Source organism: Meles meles, chromosome 17 (genome assembly GCF_922984935.1).
Source record: "Meles meles chromosome 17, mMelMel3.1 paternal haplotype, whole genome shotgun sequence".
Lineage (NCBI taxonomy): Eukaryota > Metazoa > Chordata > Mammalia > Carnivora > Mustelidae > Meles > Meles meles.
Genome location: NC_060082.1, coordinates 55,762,695 through 55,788,816, shown reverse-complemented (window position 1 = coordinate 55,788,816; position 26,122 = coordinate 55,762,695). Strand labels below are relative to the sequence as shown.

The 26,122-nt window shown below is 41.9% G+C and overlaps 2 protein-coding genes across 2 annotated transcripts in view; one reads left to right on the top strand and one right to left on the bottom strand.

The window, feature by feature from the left end:
* SPATA45 (spermatogenesis associated 45) overlaps window positions 1-9,617 on the bottom strand; it is a 40,376-nt gene extending 30,759 nt beyond the window's left edge. The window contains exon 1 of the mRNA XM_045983088.1: window positions 8,978-9,617. The gene's annotated coding sequence lies outside the window, so the exon portion shown is untranslated. The remainder of the gene's footprint in view (window positions 1-8,977) is intronic.
* Window positions 9,618-9,733: 116 nt separating this feature from the next.
* FLVCR1 (FLVCR heme transporter 1) overlaps window positions 9,734-26,122 on the top strand; it is a 29,669-nt gene continuing 13,280 nt past the window's right edge. Inside the window, exons 1-3 of the mRNA XM_045983083.1 lie at window positions 9,734-10,628; window positions 14,741-14,885; window positions 20,831-20,971. Of these exons, the coding sequence (XP_045839039.1) occupies window positions 9,891-10,628; window positions 14,741-14,885; window positions 20,831-20,971 (1,024 nt within the window). The 5' untranslated portion in view covers window positions 9,734-9,890. The remainder of the gene's footprint in view (window positions 10,629-14,740; window positions 14,886-20,830; window positions 20,972-26,122) is intronic.

The following is a 26,122-nucleotide window of genomic DNA, read 5'->3' as shown; positions in this document are numbered from 1 at the left end:
TCCAGAATAGATTGCTTAGTGGGTCACAAATCAGGTCTCACCAAGTACCAAAGACTGGAATTATTCCCTGCGTATTTTTAGACGACAATGCTTTGAAAATGGAACTCAATCCCAAGAGGAAATTTGGAAGGAACTCAAATACTTGGAGGTTAAATAGCATCTTACTAAAGAATGAATGGGTCAACCAGGAAATTAATGAAAAGTTTAAAAAATTCATGTAAACAAACAAAAATGAAAACACAATTGTTCAAAACCTTTGGGATACAGCAAAAGCAGTCCTAAGAGGGAAGTACACAGCAATACAAGCCTTTCTCAAAAAAATTAGAAAAGTCTTAAATATACAAGCTAACCTCCACCTAAAGGAGCTGGAGAAAGAATAGCAAATAAAGCCTAAACCTAGCAGGAGAAGAGAAATAATAAAGATTAGAGCAGAAATCAATGGAAGAGAAACCAAAAGAACAGTGCAACAGATCAATGAAACTAGAAGCTGGTACTTTGAAAGAATAAGATTGATAAATGCCTAACTAGACTTATCAAAAAGAAAGAAGAAAGGACCCAAATTAATAAAATCATCAATGAAAGAGGAGACATCATGACTAATACCAAGGATATATAAACAATTTTAAGAACAATCTATGAGCAACTATATGCCAACAAAACAGGCAATCTGGAAGAAATGGATGCATTTCTAGAAGCTTATAAACCACCACAACTGAAACAGGAAGAAATAGAAAATCTGAAGAGACCCATAACCAGCAAGGAAATTGAAGCAGTAATCAAATAAGAGTCCAGGGCTGGGTGGCTTCCCAGGGGATTTCTACCAAACATTTAAAGAACTAATACCTATTCTCCTGAAACTGTTTTTTTTCTTTTTTAAATAGAAATGAAAGGAAAACGTCCAGACTCATTCTATGAGAACAGCATTACCTTGAACCCAAAACCACACAAAGACCCCACCAGAAGGGAGAATTACAGACCAATATCACCGATGAACATGGATGTCAAAATTCTCACCAAGATACTAGCCAATAGGATCCAACAGTACATTAAAAGGATTATTCACCACGACCAAGTGGGATTTATCCCTGGGCTGCAATCGTGGTTCAATATTTGCAAATCAATCAACATGATACATCACATTAAGAAAAGAAAGGACAAGAACCATAAGATCCTCTCAATTGATGCAGAAAATGTATTTGACAAAATATAGCATTCTTTCTTGATTAAAACTCTCCACAGTATAGGGATAAAGGGAATATATCTCAATATCATAAAAGCCATCTATAAAAAACCCACTGTGAATATCATTCTCAAAAGGGAAAACCTGTGAGTTTTTCCCCTAAGGTCAGGGATGCCCATTCTCACCACTGTTGTTCAGCAGAGTACTAGAAGTCCCAGCCTCAGCAATCAGACAACAAAAAGAAATAAAAGGCATTCAAAGTGGCAAAGAAGAAGTCAAAGTCTCTCTCTTTGCAGATGACATGATACTTTATGTGGAAAATCCAAAAGACTCCACCACAAAACTGCTAGAAGTCATGCAGGAATTCAGCAACACGGCAGGATATAAAATTAATACACAGAAAGCAGATGCATTTTGGAGGGATGGGGTAATTGGATGATGGGCATTAAGGAGGGCACATGATATGATGAGCACAGGGTGTTATACACAACTGATGAATTACTGAACACTACATCTGAAACTCATATAATGTGTTGGTTAATTGAATTTAAATTAAAAAAAAAAGAAATGAATTGTATATTTATACACTAACAATAAAGAATCAGAACATTTCTATACACTAACACAGAAGAATCAGAAATTCAGGGGTCAATCCCATTTACATTTGCACCAAAACCCATAAGATACCTAGGAATAAGCCTAACCAAAGAGATAAAGGATCTGTACTCTAGAAACTATAAAACATGTATGAAAGAAATTGAGAAGACACAAAGAAATGGAAAAACATTCCATGCTCATGGATTAGAAGGATAAATATTGTTAAAATGTCTATGCTGCCCAGAGCAATATACACATTCAATGCAATTTCTATCAAAATACCATTGATATTTTTCACAGAACTAGAATAAATAGTCCTAACATTTGTATGGAACCAGAAAGGACCCCTAATAGCCAGAGGACTGATGAAAAAGAAAACCAAAGCTGGTGGCTTCACAATGCCTGACTTCAAGCGCTATTACAAAGCTGTGATCGACAAGACAGTATGGTACTGGCACAAAAACCAACAAGTAGATCAGTGGAACAGAATAGAGAACCCAGAAATGGACCCTCAACTCTATGGTCAACTAATCTTCAACAAAGCAGGAAAGAACATCCAATGAAAAAAGGACAGTCTCTTCAACAATTGGTGTTGGGAAAATTGGACAACCACATGTAGAAGAATAAAACTGGACCATTTTCTTACATCACACACAAAGATACGCTCAAAATGGATGAAAGACCTAAATGTGAGACAGGAATCCATCAAAATCTTAGAGGAGAACACAGGCAGCAACCTCTTCAACCTCAGCCACAGCAACTTCTTGCTAGACACGTCTCCAAAGGAAAGGGAAATAAAAGCAAAAATGAACTATTGGGACTTCATCAAGATAAAAAGCTTTTGCACAGCAAAGGAAATAGTCAACAAAACTAAAAGGCAACCTACAAAATGGGAAAAGATATTTCAAATGACATGTCAGATAAAGGGCTAGTATTCAAGATCTATAAAGCACTTGGAATGCCTCTGTGGCTCAGTTGGCTAAGTGTCTGTCTTCAGCTCGGGTCGTGATCCCAGGATTCTGGGATCAAGTCCCGCATGTGGCTCCTTGCTCAGTGGGAAGCCTGCTCTCCCTCTGTCTGCCACTCTCCCTGCTGTGCTCTGTCTCTCATTCTCTCTCCTCTCTCTGACAAGTAACTAAATAAATAAAATATAAAAAAAAAAGAAAGAAAGAAAAGAAAATCATTAACGATCTATAAAGCACAAATAGCCCAGTCAGGAAATGGGCAGAAGACATGAACAGACACTTCTCCAAAGAAGACATACAAATGGCAGCAGACACATTGAAAAAATGCTCCACGTCACTTGCCATCAGGGAAATATAAATCAAAACCACAATGAGATACCACCTTACACCAGTTAGGATGGCTGAAATTAACAAGTCAGGCAACAACAAATGTTGGCAAGGATGCAGAGTAAGGGGAATCCTCTTACACTGTTGATGGGAATGCAAGTCCATGCAGCCACTGGGGAAAAGAGTATGGAGTTTCCTCAAGAATTAAAAATAGAGTTACCCTATAACCCAGAAACTGCACTAGTAGGCATTTACTCCGAAGATACAAGTGTAGTGATCTGAAGGGGCACATGCATCCCAATGTTTATAGCAATAATGTCCACAATAGCCGAACTGTGGAAAGAGCCCAGATGTCCATGGACAGATGAATGGATAAAGAAGATGTGGTATATTTATACAACGGACTATTACTCAGCCATCAGAAAGGATGAATACTTACCCTTTACTTCAGTGTGGATGGAACTGGAGGGTATGTGATGAACAAAATAAGTCAATCAGAGAAAGACAATTTATCATTTGGTTTCACTCATAAGTGGAATATAAGAAACAGTGTGAAAGATCATAGGGGAAGGGAGGGAAAATTGAGTGGGAAGTCATCAGACAGGGAGACCACAAGAGACTCTTAACTATATGAAACAAACTGAGGGTTGCTGGAGAGGAGGTGGAGGAGGGCGATGGGGTAACTGGTTATGGGCATCAAGTAGGGCATGTGATGTGATGAGCGCTGGCTGTTACATGCAACTGAGGAATCACTGAATGCGACATCTGCAACATCTGAAACTCATGATGTACTACATGTTGGCTGATTGATTTTAAATAAAATAAAAATAAATAAACAAAGTCTGTTCATTTACATTTCGGAGGGAGAAAGGGCCTGATTTAACTTCTGATATAAATTAAATTTTACAATTTTGCAATAATGGAGCTGGCCATTTTCCTAGTAGTCACTGTCACCTAAAAGCATTTGTTGTGTTACAGGCCAGTGACTGTATGACATGAACTGTTGTCCAGGAGTTAAAAATTTGTCTGTAATCTTCAAGTTTCTTTCATCTGGTCTAAAAATGAAATAGACATGAGACAGATTAACAGGAGAAGAAAAAAAAAAAAACCCAAATTTTAATTATGTACACATGGAGGGTAATGAAATTGAGACCTAAGGAAATTGAAACCTACGGAAATGACCACAGCAAGAAGTTTTTATACTTCTTAGTCGAAGAGACAATACATTTGTGAGTAGTAGACAAGAAAAAGAAAACTTATGTTCAGGAGCTTCAATTAGTAAGAAATTGTAAACAGAATGTGGGCCGAGGTAGTAAATTAGTAAAAAGTAACAGGGTTTGCTTATATGGCCTTCTTAGGCTCTAAATATCTGTATTTCTGGTGATAAGGATTCCCTATCTCTCTACCTCCTGGTACGGCGAGGGTACCTTCCACATAGGAGATTTATTTCCCATTTTCCTCAGGACAGAGGAAGGTCAGAGTGTCCTTGCACTGGCTGTTCCTTCAGTAGCTTTAATTCAAAGTAATCAACATGCCATTATGGCACATTTTGGGGCAACCTGCCCTGGGCCCCTACACTGCCAAGTAAAAAATTTTTTTTAGGTACTGAGGGTGTTACAAAGTAAAATCCAGTCCCTGGCTTCAGGACGCTCAAATCTAGATAAGGGATAAAATAAACAAAGAAAAGCAAGGTAGCTGCCAGGCAATGTTCAGTGAGTAGCCAGGGGTGTTAATGGTCAGAAGATAGACTCCAATCACAGAGATAGACTAAGGAAGGGAGTGGGAATGGAGTTGACCTGGACCGTAAAGAATGGGTGGGATTTGGCTAAATTAAGGGAAGATGGAGAGATCATGAGTCAGATTGCACGATAAACACAAACGTGGCATATTAGAGGCCTGGAGAGGACTAATGTGGTGTGATTTCCTCTTCCCTGTGCTAGTCCTCCTCTGTTGTTGGTATGGCCTCCAGCCTGCATACTCTATTAGCCCCCTCACACTCCCAGGCCTGGGAATCAGGAATTTGTCTTGCCAGTACATACAAACTACCATGCTAATGTGTTTTTGTAATTTATAATAAGAACAATACATCTGGCTTTCTCAACAAAGTTTGTTGCACAGAGCTTCTCAAACCTTGGGACTTTCCTGGGATGATTTCCTTGTAGTATTAATGAAATGACTTTTGGAAAGTACCTAGGGATGGGCTGGTTGCCAGAGGAGCCAACCAATTGATGAAAGCATTGGAAATTTCAGTCCCCCGCCCCATCCCTTCCATTTGGTTTCTTTGTAAGATCTCAAGAAGCAAAACAAAAATACACAGAAGGGAAAACCCTGTGATTATTTTCTATGACTGTTAGACACACACACACACACACACACACACACACACACAATGCCTGGATGGGGAAAATAACACACGGGAGGATTCTGATTTCCAGCCTCCTCTTTTCCTCCATTCCCCAACTTAATCTCTACAACAGCAGAGATCTGGCCACTCAGGTGGACAGAGCACCGTAATAGTGGTGGAAGCTGAAGTCAAGTTGCTAAAATCTACCCCCTTTCCCCAAGAAACATGGGGGATTCTACATCTAGTAACATGGTTCTGGTTTGCATCTTATCCTCTTAGGTTGCAGGAAACCTTTGCTCAGGAACAGCCACATCACTCTTGACAGCATCTTGGACCTTGGTTCCTGGATGCCATCCAGGTATCATATTGCTGAACTGTTACTTATTCAAATCTCTCTCAGATGTGGCATTCCACACCCATAATGCAGCTCAGTCTCCTCTTGACTCCTAGCCAAGTGACTCCCAGGACTGTCCTCTCTGGCAGGGAAAGGTTTATGGTTTATACCTCCAAACATATGACATTAAGTATGATTCATACCTAAACTGGTTAATAAGTACCTACTATTGAAGGTTCAAGAGAGAGGAGGCAAGGTTAAGAGACTGGAATGATACTACAGGGGGATACTGCTGAGTTTTCCCCTTACTGTACTCCATTCTTTCCTTATGGAACTTTGTCAAACGAAGCATATGAGTTTCATCTAATCCTTTCTTTGGAAATATCTTATTTTACTTTTCATATATCATAGAAACTTAGAGTCAGAAATCTTAAATCTCACATAGTTCAATCTCACATAGTTCTGGCCTTGCAGAAGTACATTCAGGAAGCTGCCTCTGCAGAGAGGGAAGTTATGTTCAGATCTAATAGAAGACAATCGCCAACACACACTGGCTAATGGGGAAATGAACCTCTTTTTTTCTTTCTTTTTTAAAGATATATTAATTTGAGGGGAGAGGGGCAGTGGGAGAGGAAGAGAGAATCCTCAGGCAGACTCCCCACTGAGTCTGGGTGTGGAGCCCCAAGCAGGGCTTGATCCCATGACCCCAAGATCACAACAGGAGCCAAAACCAAGAGTCAGATGCTCAGTTGAATGCACCAGCCAGGTGCCCCACACAGTTCAATTTTCTATGGAATTCAGGCATCCTATCCATAACACACCTGGTCCAACAGAGATAGCATCTGTTGTCTGGATATTGTCTGCTCAACTGCTGACCACCTCTGATAAGAAATCTGCCTCTTGTTAGGCCAAGGGTAGTTAATATACGCCACCATACACTGCCCTTTCAGGGCATTCTCAGAGTACTCTCTGGGAAGGGCTCTACAATTATAATTTCACTCTGAGAGAGCCTGGAGTAACTCCAGGACAATGCAAGCAAGCTTCAATAGGCAGGATGGGGTCAAATATAAGATAACATGAGAACAAGATATAACTCTGAGGACAGACATGGCTTTAGGTAACATTTACTGAGTATATTACTGATTACTATGGTTCAGACGTCAGGCACTATTTAAGCACTTTGTACTTACTAGCCATTAATTTCTCACAATAATTTCATGAAGAGTATTGTCTCTATTTTCTAGCTGCAGAAACTGAGGCACAGAGTAACTGATTCAAAGTCATGCAGCTGGAAAGTGAAAGAACTAGGATTTGAATCCAGGCCAACTGGATCTGGAGCCTGGACCCTAACCCCTATATTAGCTATCTTAAGAATGCCTAAACCATGTGCCAGGCATCATTCACTCATTTATTCCTCACAGTAGCAATGTACTATTATGAAACAGCTAAGTAACTTGCACAAGGTTGGGCAGCTAGTGAGTACTAAAGTGGGGACTCAAAGTCAGGTAGCCTGTCTCTAGATATGCTCTTCTCCACTACTCTAAACCCCCTTCATGCTCCGCTCCACGTAGGTGGTGACAGACACAGAACTGTGCCATAGGCAGGGAAGGCAAGTGATGAAGTGGACAAGCACAGAATAGTTACCAGCTGGTGAAAATGTGTAGGGAGATTAGATACTGACTGTTATCCAGGATACCCAGAAGGCTCTCAACCCCATCCTTCTTGCTAAGGACTAGAGAAGGCAAATTATCTCTAGATACAAGAAGCCTACACAATCAGAAAGAATGGCCTTGCAGAAGTACACTCAGGAAGCTGCCTCTGCAGAGAGGGAAGTTATGTTCAGATCTAATAGAAGACAATCACCAACACATACTGGCTAATGGGGAAATGAACCTAATATAACCTGCCAGTTTCTTCTTTCAGGAAGGGGGTGGGAGGTTTGCAGAGATCTGAATGATCACCGTGACTATCTGGAATGGAGGTATGACAGGGCAAGCAAAGAAAGGTCCATTTAAAATTGTACCCACTGGATTCCCCTTCTAAACAGCTTTTCCCTGAACTATGTAGAAAGTTTCACGCTACATGAACTATTTAAAAAATCCCTCTGAATGTTGAATAATACCTTGTGCTGTATATTGAGCAATGCAATTAGTATCTTTTTCAGAGACCCATAAAATAAACTTCTTAACTAAGACTGAAGTCCTTTGGAGGCCGCATTTGGTTGTTTGTTCATTCAGAGAATATAGCTTAATACTCTGAAATACTATCTAAATCAATGTTTAGAAAATCATATTCAGGGGAAATTCGCATGTTTTTTTAAAAAAAGGAATGGATTCATTTACAAAGCAAGTAATAATTTAAAATATTCAATAGTAATTCAATGCTTGTTCGCTGCAGTCATTTAAGAAATAGCAATAAATTTTCAGACTTGCCCTCATAGAGCTTACCTTCTGGTGGGGAGGGAGAAAATACCAGAAAAAAAAAAAAAAGTAAAATACAGGACATTTCAGATAGTGGTAAGCACTAAGAAGAATTAAGAAGGGAAGGGGACTAAGGGGGGGGGGGGCGTGCGGCAATTTATATAGGGTGGCCAAGGAAGACATTAAAGTGCACATATTCCTTAAAGTTTAGGATTACGTAGTATTTCACCTATACGGAGCGGTATCCTATATATATATATATATATATATATATATATATATATATATCGGATATACATCACCAAAATAATAATCTTAGGAGGCATTAAAAAGATGTAGAGGGGTTTGGGCTTCTACATGGCAGCACGTTTTAAGATTAAACCCATAGTTAGATACTCCGGGTTTCCATTTCACTTTAATAATGAATATTTGGGGGCGCCTGGGTGGCTCAGTGGGTTAAGCCTCTGCCTTCGGCTCAGGTCATGATCTCAGGGTCCTGGGATCGAGTCCCACATCCGGCTCTCTGCTCTGCAGGGAGCCTGCTTCCTCCTCTCTCTCTCTGCCTGCGTCTCTGCCTACTTGTGATCTCTGTCTGCCAAATAAATAAATAAAATCTTAAAAAAAAAAATAATGAATATTTGGAGTCTTTCGGTTGGTTTTGTTTCCAAATTAGTTTCCTAAGTAGCAGCAGACGGCACATTTTCTCTAGAAGACTCTCAAGGCTACGTACACGTGCTCTCGAGAGCAGGACCGGCTTCATTGGTTGATTCCCTGGGGCACCAGTGTCTGGAACATACACAAGTTTGGTACCTGGAGTCCCCGGAGCCCATGCACCTGCGCTTCCAGTAAGCCGAGCTGCGGGAGGGGGTCCGAGGGAGAACCTTGAGTCACAGGGTCTGCTCAGGCACAGCCCATCGCTCCCGCCGACCTCCGTCATCAGCGGGGCGGGGATTGCAACTTCACCAAGGGCAGATATGTGGGCTGAAGCGCATTCTGGTGTTTTTCCTCTGCCCAGGCGGCACGAATTTCTGAAATGTGGTCGGGTCTGCTCTAAAGGCGGGGTCGGATCTTGACGGACAGCTGTGCTGGGCCGAGGCCGAACTCGTCCTCGGGCTGCGCGTGGACCCCGCCCTCTCGGAGGCCCTCCGTGGAGAGCGCGAAGCGCACCTCTTTGTCTCTCGCGTTTCTCCCGCCCCCTCGTTCCCAGTTCCGAGGGGCCGAGGTGCCCGGGCCGCCTCCCGCCCTCCCCTCCCGCTCACCCTCCCCACCCCCTCCGCATCCTCTCCCGCCTCTTCCCACGTAGACTACTCTCGGCGACTGCATCTTTCCGCCGCAGAGAACGCGCGGCCTTAACCTTCCAGTCCCGCCTTCCTCCTCTCCCCCCACCGCAAATTTGCTCCCGCCTCATCCCTGACAGAAGCACCCCGATTGGCTCGCGCGCCGAGGGAAGACGCCCGCTGAATGGTCGGGTGACGTTCTTGGGGCGGGGCCTGGCGCAGGGTGACCGCAGGCCTGGAGGCGCGCGAGGAGAGCTATTTCGCTCGCTGCCTCCCGTAGCGCCGACTGGGTTTCGCGGGTCGCACCCAGGCTCACCCGGCCAGGGAAAGGGTTGCATGAGCGGTGGTCCAAAGGGTTGGGGTTGGGGTGCCGGGAGGGCCTCGGGTCCTGGGCGGGGGGGTGCGGGGAGGGGGAGGAGGGCCGCGGCGCGGGAGAGCGCAGGTACATGGCACAGCTGGACGATGAGGAGGGGGCAGCGGTGGCACCCGGGCACCCGCCCGCGAATGGATACCTCCCGGTCCCGGGGGGCGAGCCCCCCGGAAAGCTAAGCGCCGAGCCGCAGAACGGGCTCAAAGCCGGCTGCCTGACCCTGAATGGAGTGTCTCGGGACAGCCTCGCGGCCGCCGCTCAATCCCTCGGCAGGCCTCAGACTCCGCTGGCTCCAGAGGAGGAGACCCAGACACGGCTGCTGCCCACGGGCCCCGGGGAGGAGACCCCCGGGGCCGAGGGCACCCGGGTGCCCCGGACGGCGCTCTCTGCGCGGCGCTTTGTGGTGCTCCTGATCTTCAGCCTGTACTCGCTGGTGAACGCCTTTCAGTGGATCCAGTACAGCATCATCAGCAATGTCTTTGAGGGCTTCTATGGCGTCTCCTCCCTGCACATCGACTGGCTGTCCATGGTGTACATGCTGGCCTACGTGCCCCTCATCTTTCCGGCCACGTGGCTGCTGGACACCAGAGGCCTGCGGCTCACCGCCCTGCTGGGCTCCGGCCTCAACTGCCTGGGCGCCTGGATCAAGTGCGCCAGTGTCCAGCAGCATCTATTCTGGGTCACCATGCTGGGCCAGTGTCTCTGCTCCGTGGCCCAGGTGTTCATCCTCGGCTTGCCCTCCCGCATCGCCTCGGTGTGGTTTGGGCCCAAGGAGGTATCCACAGCTTGTGCCACCGCCGTGCTGGGCAATCAGGTAAGAACTAGAGTGACACAGGAAACCCGGGTGGATCGTTAAATGACCAGATCAAAGCATATGCCGGGTGAGCTAGGCATATGGATGGGACCCTCAGGAGGCAGTTGTGTGTTAAGTGCAGGGAAGGAGATAGGTCTTGGATTAAAGAGGGTATTTATCTGTAAGGACAGAACTTTGAAACCAGTTTGAAGTGAGCACCTTGTCGTCTTGCTTTGAGAATTACCTGTAAAATAACTGAACTGGCCCATATATCCCTAACATCCTAGAAAACTTGTCAGTGTAACAACCGGTGAGACTGAAGTAGATATTTTTGCTGTCCCCAGTGTATTCTTTGTAGAAGGAAGGTGTTGGCTTCTGGAAAGTTTTTCTCATTTTGAGTGATCAATGTGAACAGCTCCTGTTTTATTTTATTTTGGCTCGTTCTACTTATGTATTTATTTTTCTAAAGTTCATTTATCTTTTGTAGTACTCTCTACACTCAAGGTGGGGCTGGAACTCATGACCTTGAGATCAAGAGTTGCACACTCTTCCCACTGAGTCAGCCAGGCTCCCTTCCGGTTTAATTTCATATGTTAGCAATCAGCAGAGTTTCTGGTACAAACACCTATGAATGACAGCTGCATAAATGTTACGGTGGTAAAGACCTCTCACAACATTACTGAGTCCAATTACCAATTTTTAACAGTAAGAAATTGCAAGTCAGATCACAGATCATGGAACCCATTCTAAAAGAGTGGCTTATTTTGCCAATTCCTCCTTAAAGTGCTTCCTAGTCCTTCTAACACCATAGGTTCAAATTCCAATAGCATTACTAAGTAGAATGGTGTGTGTGTGTGTGTGTGTGTTGTAATTGCAGATTGATTCTTTCATTGTCATTTAAAATTTGCATAATGGAGCCCTGTGATACTTTATGTACATTATATTGATTATTCATTCAGCTTGAGGAGAACGTAGTTAAAAATCTTTAATCCATGAATTTACCTCTCTCGATGCCTATATTCCTACATGCTATGTAACAAAAGAATGTTACTCTCTTACTTCTGGTCTAACACTTGTTTCAAGATTTACCTAAAATCGATAAAAAGACTAGCTCTACATGTTTATTACTTTATGTTTATCTTCTTTCTCTAAAAGTACAGAAGAAAGGGTAGTTTGAACTGTAGTTGTTGTGTATTCAAAATAATTTACAACTGATATTTTAGTTGGTTGCTTCCATGTTTAGATAGGAACTCTTAAAGTATTTTTCATTTACAAAATTATATTCCATATTCATACTTCATTGAGCATGACAGAAGTATTATTAATTCCATATCTGTGGATTATCTATTTATGGATAATAAATGGAAATGTCTCCTCAAGGCAGATTTCCCTCTGACGTTCAGCACACCTCTGCCTTCTTCGTACATTCTCCTTACGTGTTCTCGTCCTTTCCAGGCTGCAGTAGCTGTACACCTGTTCATGGCCCTCATTTTCAGCCTAAATTAGGGAGTGATCATTTATATTAATATTCAACTGTACTGAGCATTCACCAAGAACCTGGCACCATGCTAAGTATTTTATATGCACTGTGTCCTTGAATTTAATAATATAAGGTAGGAACCATTAGTCTCTCCATTTTATAGATACAGAAACAGACTTGAAGGGATGACCTTACTTTCCAGAAGCCACACAGCTAACTGGCGGCAGCATTCACAGCCAAGTCTGTCTGATTGCTGCATCCTGGCTTTTCACTGTCCATCTCTACTGCCAGATCTCTAACCCGAGAAACCCTTTAAAAACATGGATCGGATCCTGTCGTCTTTTGCTCTGCTTTGGACACACCAGTGATTTCCCGTAGTATTTAAAATCTAAACTCTTCACTCTGCATTACAGAACCTTATACTAACATGTCTTCTTCGGCTCCTTAAACAACACTAAGCTTGAATTTTGCGCACAGGCCTTTGCAGTAGCATTCTCTCTGCCTGGAATGTTCTTCTTCCTAGGATCACATTCTGGGTCCTTACATCCTTACTGTCACTCAACTCTCTTTTAAATTCATTTTAGGTTATCATTTTGTGGACTTTCTTGAGGATCCCAGTCACTCTCTTAGCACATCATTATACTATTTCCATACGGCGCTTATCACTGTCTGATGTAGTTATGCTTATATATTAATTGTTACTACTCATTCCCCATCCCCACCATTAGATTGTAAGTTTCATGAAAGTAGGCGTGTGGTCTGAATGTATACGGTTGTCTCACCAGCACTTAACACAGTGCCCAGCACATTGTAGATTCTCCATAAAAATGTGTTGAATAAATGGATGAGCTTCTGACTCATGTGGATACAGGCCAGCTGAATATTTCCATATGACCCCGCCCATCCATATTTACCTCATCTCCTTGCTTATTTCTCCGCATTTCTACTGCCACTATCTTAGCTTTGGCTACCAGCAGCCCTCACTTAGACATTGCTGGCTGATTTTCCTACCTGCAGCTCTTTTCTCGTTCCCTGTTATTCTCCACATCCACCCACTGTGGTCTTTCTAAGGTGCAGATCTGTCCAGGACACGCCCTTCTACTCTGCAGTGGCTTCTGCTGCTGGGAGGATAAAATTCACTCTCTCATGAGACCACGGGAGACCATTTGGATCTGCCTCCTGTCAACTCTCAGCTTCCCCTCTCCACATCCCCCCGTTCCTCACATCCACATTCTCTCTCTGCTCTGGGGGGAATTGTCCGCTACTTCCAGCTTCTCACAAGGTCATGCTCTCCTCCTTCTTTTGTACATGATATTCCCTTGGCTGGGAACATGCAGATTTCACGTGGCGAACTCCACTTTCTTTTTCAGATCTTTGCTCCTCCAGAAACTTTTCCTGAACCCCAAGTCTATACAAAGTGGTCCTTCAAAATAGTTTCTTAGCTAGGGTGACCGTATGTTCAGTTAGCCAGGGATAATCCAAGCATAGAGCTGTTCATTAATTATAACTACTCACTTAGTCCCATTCACTCTGAGTAGTGTTCTCCTTGGGATGATAGATCCCATGATCATCCCAGACTTTGTGCCCTCTACCTCTCCATCATTGTACTTACCACACTGTCTTGTAATCACCTGTTTAATGGTCTCTATCCCGCTTTTTGTAAAGGAGCAAATGAAGTGTTTGGTGATTCTTACTATCTCTCTCAGCCTCCTTTTAGAAACCAGTCTAGGGCCCTTCCTCCTCATCTCCATCCCTGAAAGAATCTGCTGTCTTTCTCTATTGAGCGCCTTTAATTTTATTTCTTTCATTGTGATTATCCTATCCAACCTTGTGTTTTTCTTACTAAGGCAAAATTCACATAACATAAAATTAACCATCTTAAATTACAGCGCAGTGGCGTTTAGTACATTCACAGTGTTGTACACCATTCCTCTATCTAGATCCAAAATATTTTCATGTACCCTCAAAGAAGACCCAATACCCACCAAGTTCATCTTTTCTGAACTTTACTCTGCATATTCTTTTTTTTTAAGATTTTATTTATTTATTTGACAGACAGAGATCACAACTAGGCAGAGAGGCAGGCAGAGAGAGAGGAGGAAGCAGGCTCCCCACCAAGCAGAGAGCCCAATGCGGGGCTCGATCCCAGGACCCTGGGATCATGACCTGAGCCAAAGGCAGAGGCTTTAACCCACTGAGCCACCCAGGTGCCCCTGATCTGCATATTCTTACTCCTCTTTTTGATTGTAAGCATTTAAAGTGTAAGAACGGTATCTTACCCATCCTTACAGCAGAATCATTCAAATAGTAGGAGTTTGTTGAATAGGGAAGGCATTTGTCAGCAACTACCCTTTAACAGTACAGTAGTGAAAAAACCAACAAAACATTAGAACGTGGTGTTGTTGGTTTTTTTAAATAATTATTTATTTGGATAATCTCTACACGCAGTGTGGGGCTCGAACTCACGACCCCGAGATCAGGAGTCTCACGCTCCTCCAACTGAGCCAGCCCAGCACCCCAGAACATGGTGCTTTAGAATGTACACCTTACACCTTCAATGCGCAAGCTGTCTTCTCTAAGCTGTATTAATTGCCAGCATGTCCTTTTTTTCTCTCATTAATAGTAGCTATTAACAGGATTGTTTATTTTTCAGCTTGGAGCTGCTGTTGGCTTTTTGCTACCACCAGTTTTAGTGCCCAACACACAGAATGACACAGATCTGCTGGCTTGTAATATCAGTACCATGTTTTATGGGACGTCATCCATCGCCACGTTTTTATGTCTTTTAACAGTAATTGGTAAGCAAATTATTTTCCCTGGTGCTTAAAGAGCTAAATGCATGGCCAACATATGGAAATCAACATAGCTGACCCCGAACATTTTCATGATACTATCTCAAATGCCATTTGCTTGTTTCATTCTTGCTGTTGCACTTGTTCAGATAATGAATGCTACACCCCTAGGGATAGGTTATGGTCAGCTACCATCTACTTTAATATCGTAAAGGGTTTGAAGACTAATTCATCTGATTTCTCTCCCTACTAACTGTTCTTCCCGGATAACCGTGGTTTCCAACATGCCACCTGCCTCCCGTTTGCATCTTCTTCTACATGTTCTGCGGCTTATGCTAACAAACCCAGGAACAAATTCTTGTCATGCTTTGAGATGATGCAAAGAGGCTGCAACCTTGTTTTTCTTTTTTAATGAGAAATCCTTCCAAGGATCCCTATTTTAACAAGTAACTGGATCTGACCATGTTGACCAGTGAACGATCCTGGGCAGTGGCAAAAGCTGTTCAGCAGAGCCTCACACTGGCCACTGCCTGCTTGTTGGGCCACTCCAGCAGAGCACTGCTGTCACCACTCGTCCCTGAGTCCTCTCGTCGGGGCCTGTCTCTTGAAGCAGTCAGTCCAAATCAGCTGCAAGCAGCCATCATCATTTTGGAAGAAGGTTTGGGAAGGTCTGCTTTTTTAAAGTTTATTTGTAATGGGAAAAAGTTTTGCTTGCAGGGAGGACAGGTTTTTTTCAGGGATGTGGCTGATAGTATAACTGTAATATTGCCCTTTGGGCACTCAGGATATCTGAACTTGATTTGAGGAAGAAAGCAACTTTAAAGTTGAAAGATCATCTTTTAATCATTGATGTTTACATTAAATTGCATTATAGCTGGAGTTTTAAAATTAAAAGATTAATTTTCACCATGGCTGTAATAGTAATGAAAAATTCAAATTTTGTGATCTCTAGATCACGAAGTTTTCAAAGGCATGTAGGTTGAAGACTGTTTTGGTAGAGACTGCCTTCATAGATGAACTGCCCATACATTTAATACATTTAATAATTATCTGAAGGTAAATAAATTTACCTTCAGATAATGAAAAAAATACTCTCTTGGTAGCATATAAAGTATTCTGACATGCCAAATCTCCTCATGGTTCGTTTTTTATGTTTCAGTTAGGGAGTGACATTTTTGCTGTGTTTAGACTACTGAAAAAGGACAGATTATCCCTGTACTATTTCAGCAGTTTAAAAAAGCTTTAAAAGAAATCTGCAGTTGACCCTTGAACAACATGGGTTTGAACTGCACACATCTATTTATACATGGGTTTTTTATAGTACTATAAAAGTACAGTATTTTCCTTATGACTTTCTTTTTTTTTTTTCCATTTCATTTATTTTTTCAGCGTAACAGTATTCATTCTTTTTGCACAACACACAGTGCTCCATGCAAAACGTGCCCTCCCTATTACCCACCACCTATTCCCCCAACCTCCCAGCCCTGACCCTTCAAAACCCTCAGGTTGTTTTTCAGAGTCCATAGTCTCTTATGGTTTGGAAGGGGAGACTTTCTTTTTTTTTTAAGATTTTATTTATTTATTTGACAGAGAGATCACAAGTAGGCAGAGAGGCAGGCAGAGAGAGGGGGAAGCAGGCTCCCCGCTGAGCAGAGAGCCCGATGCCGGGCTTGATCCCAGGACCCTGAGATCATGACCCAAGCCCAAGGCAGAGGCTTTAACCCACTGAGCCACCCAAGCACGCCCCTCCTTATGACTTTCTTAGTAACATTTTCTTTTCTCTAGCTTACTTTATTTTGAGAATACAGTATGTAACACATATAACGTACAAAATATGTGTCAATCAGCTATGTTATTGGTAAGGCTTGTGGTCAACAGTAGGCTATTAGTTGTTAAGTTTTTGGGGAGTCAAAAGTTATACATGAATTTTCAGCCATAGGGGATTGGTGCCCCTAACCCCCATGTTGTTTAAGGGTCAACTCTATGTTTTTTAAAAATAAACTCTTAAGTCTACTTCTCCGGCAGCCATATTTGATTTGCTAGCTAACATATAGTTTGTATATATTTTGCATAAATGGATCCTCTGTTAGCAGTAGGGATTACTAAAATGTAAAATCCTCCTTCCTGCGATTGCTTGTGTATCTTCACATCAATTCTGGTCTTCTTTTTTTTATTGTCTTTTCATTGCTGTATCTCTTTGGAAGAAATGAGAGAGCAGGTTCTATATAAGATATCTCTACGTGTGAAATTATATACATGACACGTGTGTTTAAGCATTTCTATAGGGGATGCTACAAATATAAGATTTTTATTTCTCAAAGGAAGGGGACAGAAAGGCATTAATAATAGGTTTGACGTTTGACCTAGCACCTATGTTATTTGAGAAATTAAAGGAGACATATGCATGTACATTATTACTTATTTTGCTCTCGTAGCTTCTGAACAGACAGTGGAGATGGAGCAGGGAAGAAAGGGCTCACTGTCAAGTTTTGCTTGGTGACCTGTAATCTTAGCCATAGGATACCAAGCATAGTATAAAAGCAAGATAATATACAGTTGTGACATGAATGTCTTGGGTTGAAAATCATGACATTTATTTATTTTTTTTTATTATTATGTTTTAAGATTTTTAAAAATTATTTATTCAACAGAGAGATAAAGAGCACACGTTGGCAGAGTGGCAGGCAGAGGGAGAGGGAGAAGCAGGCTCTCTGCTAAGGAGAGAGCCTGATGCGGGACTCAATCCCAGGACCCTGGGATCATGACCTGAGCCGAAGGCAGCAGCTTAACTGACCAAGCCACCCAGGTGCCCCGAAAATCATGACATTTAAACAAAAAAAATTTATCTGTTTTCCTTATTCTCAAATACTTGCTATTGAAAAAGATGGGGATTATTTTAAAAATCCCTACTTAAAGGCCCTTAATTTTTAAAAGACAATTCAACTTCCTTCTAAATACTTCCCATAAATACTTTGGAAGCCCAACCAAATTTTATAAAGTAATTTGGCTTTGCTGTTGCTTTTCAGCAATGTGACATGTACTAAATTGGTAATCAGCAGTCTTTCAAAAATATTACCTTGAGGCTTATGTCCCGTAACAGTGTTGCCCTCCCTCGTGGAGCGTACTCGTGAATGTAGTCCATGTAGCATTTCTAGGAATCAGTCTAAACCTCCACCAAATCTCACACTAATACCTCATTCTTCATACCCTACCCGATTGTGGCCTGTAGCATTTGGTAAGTACCAAACACGTTTGACACACTTGAGGCTGTATCATCTAATCCTCATAGGCATAGGAGGACGGTACTATTATCATTCCCATTTGGTAGATGAGGAAAGTAGGACACAGCATTGAAGTGAATGTGATCTATCCATGGTCACAGTGAAAACTGAAGAAGAAATTTGAGTCTAGGTACCCTAACTCCATACTTAAAATGTTATATATAAAAATATGTCATTTTAATTTTTATTTAGTCTTATTTTTATTCAAGTTTAAATTTCTCTTGTATAAGTGGTAATGCTGTTGTGTATGAAAGCTGTCCTTGTGTAGGAGGGCAGTAAATTCTGTCACTTAACTCAAGTGTGCAAATTAAAATGCTTACCTTCCTGATTCACTAACATGAGTGAATGAGAGAAACCAGAAGTAAAGGCAATCAAAATATTTAATGTAAAGGTACTTAAACACATGCATATATAACATATATGTACAATTCTACTTTTGATTCTTATATTCAGGATATTTATAGATAGGCTGCAGTTGTAAACATTTAACAGAAATATGTTTTACTTAGTCTGTAAGAATTTTAAGCACGTGAGATAAAGTCTCTGACTTTTGAAAGTAAGTATTCCTGGGGCACCTGGGTGGCTCAGTTGGTTAAGCATCTGACTTCCGCTCAGGTCGTGATCTCAGGGTCCTGGGATCAAGCCCCATGTTGCGCTCTGTGCTCAGAGGGAGTCTACTTTCTCTCTCCTGTGCTCGCTCTCTCAAATAAGTAATTAGATCTTTTCAAAGAAAAAAAGTAGTCCTGAAAATGACACTGTATTCTGTGTAGCGTTCAATAATTACAAGATTTTGCATATATTATATCTATATCACATAATCCTCATAAGAACTCATTGTTTCCATTTTATGTATGAGAAAGCTATAGTTGAGAGGCAGGAATTGACTTCTGAGTTACACAAAGATATGAGGCAGTGCCAGTATTCAAACCTATATTTATCTTGTACTAAGTTCATATGTGGAGTGTCTGCTTGGGGGACAAATAATGAAATCAATAGATACTGTTATCTAATTCCAAAAAGTACAAGCACAGTAGATTTCCTTCTTATTCTTCGTGGGAGAAATGGTTTGAATGTGGTGCCCCAAAATCCTTTGGCTACTTCGGAGAACAACTGCTTGGATGGTATTATTATTATTTTTTTTAAAGATTTTATTTATTTATTTATTTGACAGACAGAGATCACAAGTAGGCAGAGAGGCAGGCAGAAAGAAGAAGGGAAGCAGGCTCCCTGCTGAGCAGAGAGCCCAATGTGCAGGGCTCTATCCCAGGACCCTAGGATCATGACCTGAGCCAAAGTCAGAGGCTTTAACCCAGTGAGCCACCCAGGCGCCCCTATTATTATTATTATTAATGTAAGCTCTTTGCCCAGTGTGGGGCTTGAACTCATGACCTCAAGATCAAGAGTTGCATGCTCTACGGACTCAGCCAGCCAGGGGCCCTGTAGTTAATTATTTTATTGGCATACAGTTTTTGGTGGGGAGAAGAAAGAAGAAGTCTACCGCTTTTTAGTTTCAAAGGAAAGAAAAAGTCATATTTCATCTTTTGAAGGAAGCAACGCAAAGTAAACAGTCATAGACCAGTGGTTTTCTGTTCCTCTGTTTCTTTTTCTTCCTATAGACTGAAACCCAACTTTAGCGTATTGTGCAGCTGATAGATACGGGCCTAATTTTGTTCAACAGGGCAGATGACTACCTGAAACCAAATGCTATCACATCTTCAGAAAATAAATTCAGTGGAGTTGCAGACTAATCCAAATTGTTTTCTCTTTGCATTTGAATTCAAATCTAAGCCATTTATACTTACTTTACCAGAGTGAGTAAGAACCTAATAAGAGACTGATGACTCACCGAATCCCCCTGACTACCTTGTAAGCATGGTTTTTACATTCTGAAACTTTGTTTTATAACCATGTGAGTTGTGAATTACCATTGTTAGGAAAAAGAAATATTTCCTATCTTAACTAGGACCCAAAGAGACTTTCAGGGAAGGACCACAGGTGTCATCAATAGCAAGGAACAGATAGGGTGAACAGAAGAGAAGGAATTGCAACAACTTAAACAGTTTATGTCTTCCAGTCCTCTGATACAAGGACGTTCAAAAGCAAATATTCATAACTATGTACCCTCTTGAATTACTTATGACACCTGTAAAAATAGAAGCCTGTTTTAGTTTGATGCATTTTCAGTATATCCTAATTAATCGATGTTTCAGGGAGCTCTGCTCCCATGAATCCACCTGGACCTTTTCAGATCTAGAGGTGTAATTATTGTATCAAATATTAGAAGAAAACAGATACGAACTCAAGACAGTCCTCTAAAAGGTCAGTAACATATTGGTGCTTATATCAGATGTTACTTGTAATTACATATTGAAGTGAGTTTAGAAATGGAATTGTTGAATACTACTAGAATATAAATTAATCTTGCTTAACTGAGACTGGAATAACCAGTGGGCAAGGTTGTGACATATTACTGATGGTTTTGCAGTTATCTGAATTGGCCACATCTCTGAGTTGTAGTCCGTTTCAGAGGACTGAGAGGATATTCTTCAGAAATTAATGAAAATGAAAGGCTCTCTCTAAGACTTTAACTACCTCTTTAAGCTTAAATGGATTTAGTCTGCTCACTAAGGAAGACTATGTATTTAATTACCTTTCCATATGTGTTTCCAGCATTCAAAGAAAAACCTCAGTATCCACCAAGTCAGGCACAAGCAATTCTTCAAAAAAGCCCCCGTGCTGAGTACTCCTATAAGAAATCAATAAGGAACCTATTTAAAAACGTTCCTTTTGTCCTTCTGTTGATCACTTACGGTAAGTGGTTTTCTTTTACTTTCTTTGATTTCTTTATAAAACTGAGCATTGTAGGGGCGCCTGGGTAGCTCAGTTGGTTAAGCGACTGCCTTCGGCTCAGGTCATGATCCCGGAGTCCTGGGATCGAGTCCCGAATCGGGCTTCCAGCTCCATGGGGAATCTGCTTCTCCCTCTGACCTTCTCCCCTCTCATGCTCTCTCTCTCTCAAATAAATAAATAAAAATCTTTAAAAAAAAAAAACAAAAAAGCATTGTAGATTCTTTTCATTTAATCTAGTGGTTTGAGCTTTAATTAATGAGATAGGTTTGTTAACTACAAAAATAATGATGGCATAGTCATAAACTTAAATTTTGAACCAAAAGCAAAAACTTCAAGATGGATTTTCTTCATAATTTCTTAATCTAACTTCTTTTCTTTTCTTTTTAAAGATTTTTTTTTTTTTTTTAATTTATTTGACAGAGACATAGCGAGAAAGGGAACACCAGCAGAGGGAGTGGGAGAGGGAGAAGCAGGCTTCCCTCCAACCAGGGAGCCCGAAGTGGGACTCGATCCCAGCACCCTGGGATCATGACCTGAGCCGAAGGCAAATGCTTAATGACTGAGCCACCCAGGCACCCCTTAGTCTAATTTCTTATGTTTTTATTTTTTTATTTTTAATTTTTTTAAAAGATTTTATTTATTTATTTGACAGAGAGATCACAAGTAGGCAGAGAGAAAGGCAGAGAGAGAAGGAGAAGCAGGCTCCCCTCGGAGCAGAGAGCCCAATGCGGGGCTCGATCCCAGGACCCTGGGATCACGACCTGAGCCGAAGGCAGAGGCTTTAACCCACTGAGTCACCCAGGTGCCCCTTCTTATGTTTTTAAAATAAAATATAATAGATCTCAAACAGACAAGCACTGTCTTCTCTTTTGAGTTTTCACTGAGTACTTTAAGTCCTTTAAGAACTGCCTTAATCATGTGGGAAATGTCATCAATACTCCCTTTCCCTGCCCATGTGCAAAGTGGCGTCTATTTTGACTACTCGGTCAATACTAGACATTCATGCGATCACTTTAACCAGTTCAAAGCTGAACAACAATTCTTATCCTTCTAGATATTTCAGGGTAACTGACGGATACTCACCTTGACGCTGTTCTTTGACTGCAGACACCAACCTATTTGGTTCCCTTCGGAGTTTGCTGACAGTTTGTTTTTTATATCAACACTGCTTATAAGAACGGCCAACACCCCCTATATCTGTCTTACTTGTTTTCAGAAGTCACTCTTTGCTCTTCTTTCTCTTCTTGACAGCTTTTTGGGAGCCTATACCGTAGTTACATGACTGTTGTACGAGTAGTAACAAATTATGCACTGACCTAAACTCTCACTCACCCTTTTATCAGGATTACTTCATCTTTTTCTCCTTTTTTTCTTCTTCAGTGAAAGTAGTTGAGCACAAAAGCAGAACATTTAAAATAGTGAATTCCTATGCACCGATCATCACCCAGCTGTAATTACCCACATTTCGCTATTCTTGCTCTATCTCTTCCCTCTACCTTTTTCCTGAAATTTTTCTTCCCTGGAATATTTTTCTTTTTTAAGATTTTATTTATTTATTTGACAGAGAGAGAGAGATTACAGTAGGCAGAGAGGCAGGCAGAGGGGGAGGGGGAAGCAGGCTCCTGCTGAGTAGAGAGCCCGATGTGGGGTTCGATCCCAGGACCCTGAGATCATGACCTGAGCTCAAGGCAGAGGCTTAACCCACTGAGCCACCTAGGCGCCCCTTCCCTGGAATATTTTTAAGCTAATCCCAGATGTTATATCCTATCACCATTAAATATTTCAGCATGCCATAGTGCTTTTTCTTAATTTTCGTGGTTACCTCTACTGGTTAGCTTAAACCTAAAACACGTAACTAGGAAGTAAAGAAAATAACAGTGGGTAATTATTATCTGCAAGAGCAAATTCATTTTTGTAGCCTGTGGTTTAAGGAGGAAAGATTCCTACCCTCCTTCTCTCTCACTATCTCCCGATATAAGACTTTCTTTGAGCCAATTTATAACCAGCCTCTTGTCACAGACACAGGCTTACACACACACACACACACACACACACACACAAGCGTGCCTCCATGGGCTCATAGGCTATAAATTCTAGTCTCTGTAATTTTGTGCCATTATTCCTTTTACCTATTACCTTTTACCTGGAATGTGCTCCTTTTTCCCCTTAAGCAGTCCTACAAGAGCTGGTTTAACGTTTGCCTCACCCACTCTCTAATATAAATAATTAAATCTTAAAAAAAAGGCAGGAAGAAGGCATTGAGAAACACTGTGGAGAGTTTGGTAATATTCCCCAGGAGAGTTGGAAAATGTTCTCAAGCTTGTTTTCTTCACTGAAGGGCTGGCTAGTCAGGGATCATGGTTTTAAGTGAGTGAGTCACATCACATCTTTTGACAGGGCACCTGTCTCCCCATGACTGGTATTATATATAAAGTTGGAGCAGACTTGCACCTGGGGTCGTCTGGATAGGGACTGTGTTCCTAGGACAGGTTTTCAGGGTTATATACAGTGTCCCAAACTTAGGAACCAAAGAGTCTAAGACAACGTTTTCTTGCGCTGAGGCCATTTGGAGAGAACGTGTTCCTTCACTCTGCCGCTCGTGCTATTTGCGATCTGAAGCGCAGACAAATAATCTAGTCTCAGATAACAGTATTTCTTGCTCTTACAATCCTCTGTCCTGACTCCTGCTGTCTTTACTCCAGTCTGGAATAGATCCAAGACCCGCAGAAGGTGCAGCACAGGGGAGTTCCTCCGGCCAGTCTCCCTGGGCCTCCCCAGGCTAACCATGCTGGATCCCTCTATGTACCTGAATTCAGTGGGAAGTGAGCAGCAAAGACCAGTTACTCAGGGTCCTTTTTTTTTTTTTTAAAGATTTTATTTATTTATTTGACAGAGAGAAATCACAAGAGAGGCAGGCAGAGAGAGAGGAAGGGAAGCAGGCTCTCCGTTGAGCAGAGAGCCCGATGTGGGGCTCGATCCCAGGACCCTGAGATCATGACCTGAGCCGAAGGCAGCGGCTTAACCCACTGAGCCACCCAGGCGCCCCTCAGGGTCCTTTGATACAATCTTTACACAGCTCTATGTCTCATCCTGCAATCTCCCATTTAAATAGGGTTCGTAAGGGAACTTGACTAATGGTCAAATTCCTGCGAGAGAATAGCGAGCCAAGAACAACAAAGATAATGTCAATGAAGAACAAGGTGAAGGACATATCCTCCAATACCAGGATTTATAAAGCAGTGGTAATTAAGATGCCGTGTATAGTCTAGGGATAGACTATTAGGTTACTGGAACAGACTAGAGATCCCAGAGACCTACTTCTCTGCATCCATGTGCAGGCCGGTTTATATGATAGCAGTGAAATTCTGCTAACGAAGAATCTCAGTGGCCAAACACGTCAAAAATTCAGTCATTATCGGTGCTGCGTGTTCAGTGCAAGTTGACGGCAAGGTGCTGCTCCCCAGAGTTGACTCAGGAATCCAGAATGACATCTTGGCACACGCTGATAGGATCACTAGGGCAGCAAGTGGGACAGGTCACTTTCACTCACATTGAAAGTCATGTGGCCATGGCCCTGAGTGTCTGGAAGGAGAAAAACTAGAATGCAATGTTCCTCTCGTTCCTAGTGTCACTTTCTCTGGTTCCAGTGACCGGGTCACTCTGGTTTCAGCTCCCTGATCAGCACAGTCAGGGAGCACACGCTCCTCCTTCTGACCTGTCGCAGGGGGTCAGCACGAGCCTCACACCGCGTCACGGTTTAGGCCATTCACCTCACTTCATCTCATCACGTAGGTCCTTCGTCATCTCACATCATCACAATTAAAAGAAAAATACTGTACGATAAGATTTTGAGAGAGAGAGAGACCACATTTACCTAACTTTTATTACTGCATATTGTTGTAGTTTTTCTGTTTTATTATTGTTGTTGATCTCTACTGTGCCTGATTTATAATTAAACTTTACCACATGTATGTGTATATGTATATACAGGAAAAAATGTGGGATATGTAGGGTTTGGTACTATCTGCAGTTCAGGCACCCTCCGGGGGACTTGGAACAAATCCTGTGTGGGTAAGAGGGGACTGCTGTATTCACAAACAGAACGTGCATATATGAAAACTAGGTGTTTTGTATAAGAGAAACCATATAGTAAATTGTCCTGGAATAATTGATTATCCATATGGGATATGGGAAAAAAATTAGCTCTCTATAGCATACCATGAAAAAAATGAATTGCAATGGATTAAAGACCGAAGGGTGAAAATTAGAACTTTCAAGTTCTTTAAGATAGGAAACCGGCTTTAATATTCTTAAAAGAATTTCTCGGGATGCCTGGGTGGCTCAGTCAGTTAAGCGTCTGCCTTAGGCTCAGCTCAGGATCCCCCAGTCCTGGGATTGATCCCCACGTTGGGCTCCCTGCTCAGCAGGGGAATCTGCATCTCCCTCTCCCTCTGCCCCTCCCCCTGCTTGTGCTCTCTCTCTCTCTCACTCACTTACTCACTCACTCATTCTTAAATAACTAAATAAAACCTTTTTTTTAAGGAAAGAATTTCTTAATATAACAAAGAGAAGGGATGCCTGGCTGGCTCAGTCGATAGAGCCTATGACTCTTAATCTTGGGGTTGAGACTTCGAGTCCCACATTGGCTGTAGAGATTACTTAAAAATAAAATCTTAATAAATTAAAAAAAAACACACACAAACCCCAAAGGAAAAGATTGGTAAATATGATTACATTAAGATAATGGTCTTTTAGGGGCGCCTGGGTGGCTCAGTGGGTTAAAGCCTCTGCCTTCAGCTCAGGTCATGATCCCAGGGTCCTGGGATCGAGCCCCGCATCGGGCTCTCTGCTCCGCAGGGAGCCTGCTTCCTCTCCTCTCTCTGCCTGCCTCTCTGCCTAGTTATATTATATATATATATATATATATATATATATATATATATATATAAATATATATATATAAATAAAATTAAAAAAAAAAAAAGATAATGGTCTTTTAGGGACCCCTGGGTGGCTTAGTCACTTAAGCATCTGATTCTCGATTTCACAACTCAGGTCATGATCTCAGGGTCATGAGATCAAGCGCCCTGTGGGGCTCACACTGGCATAGAG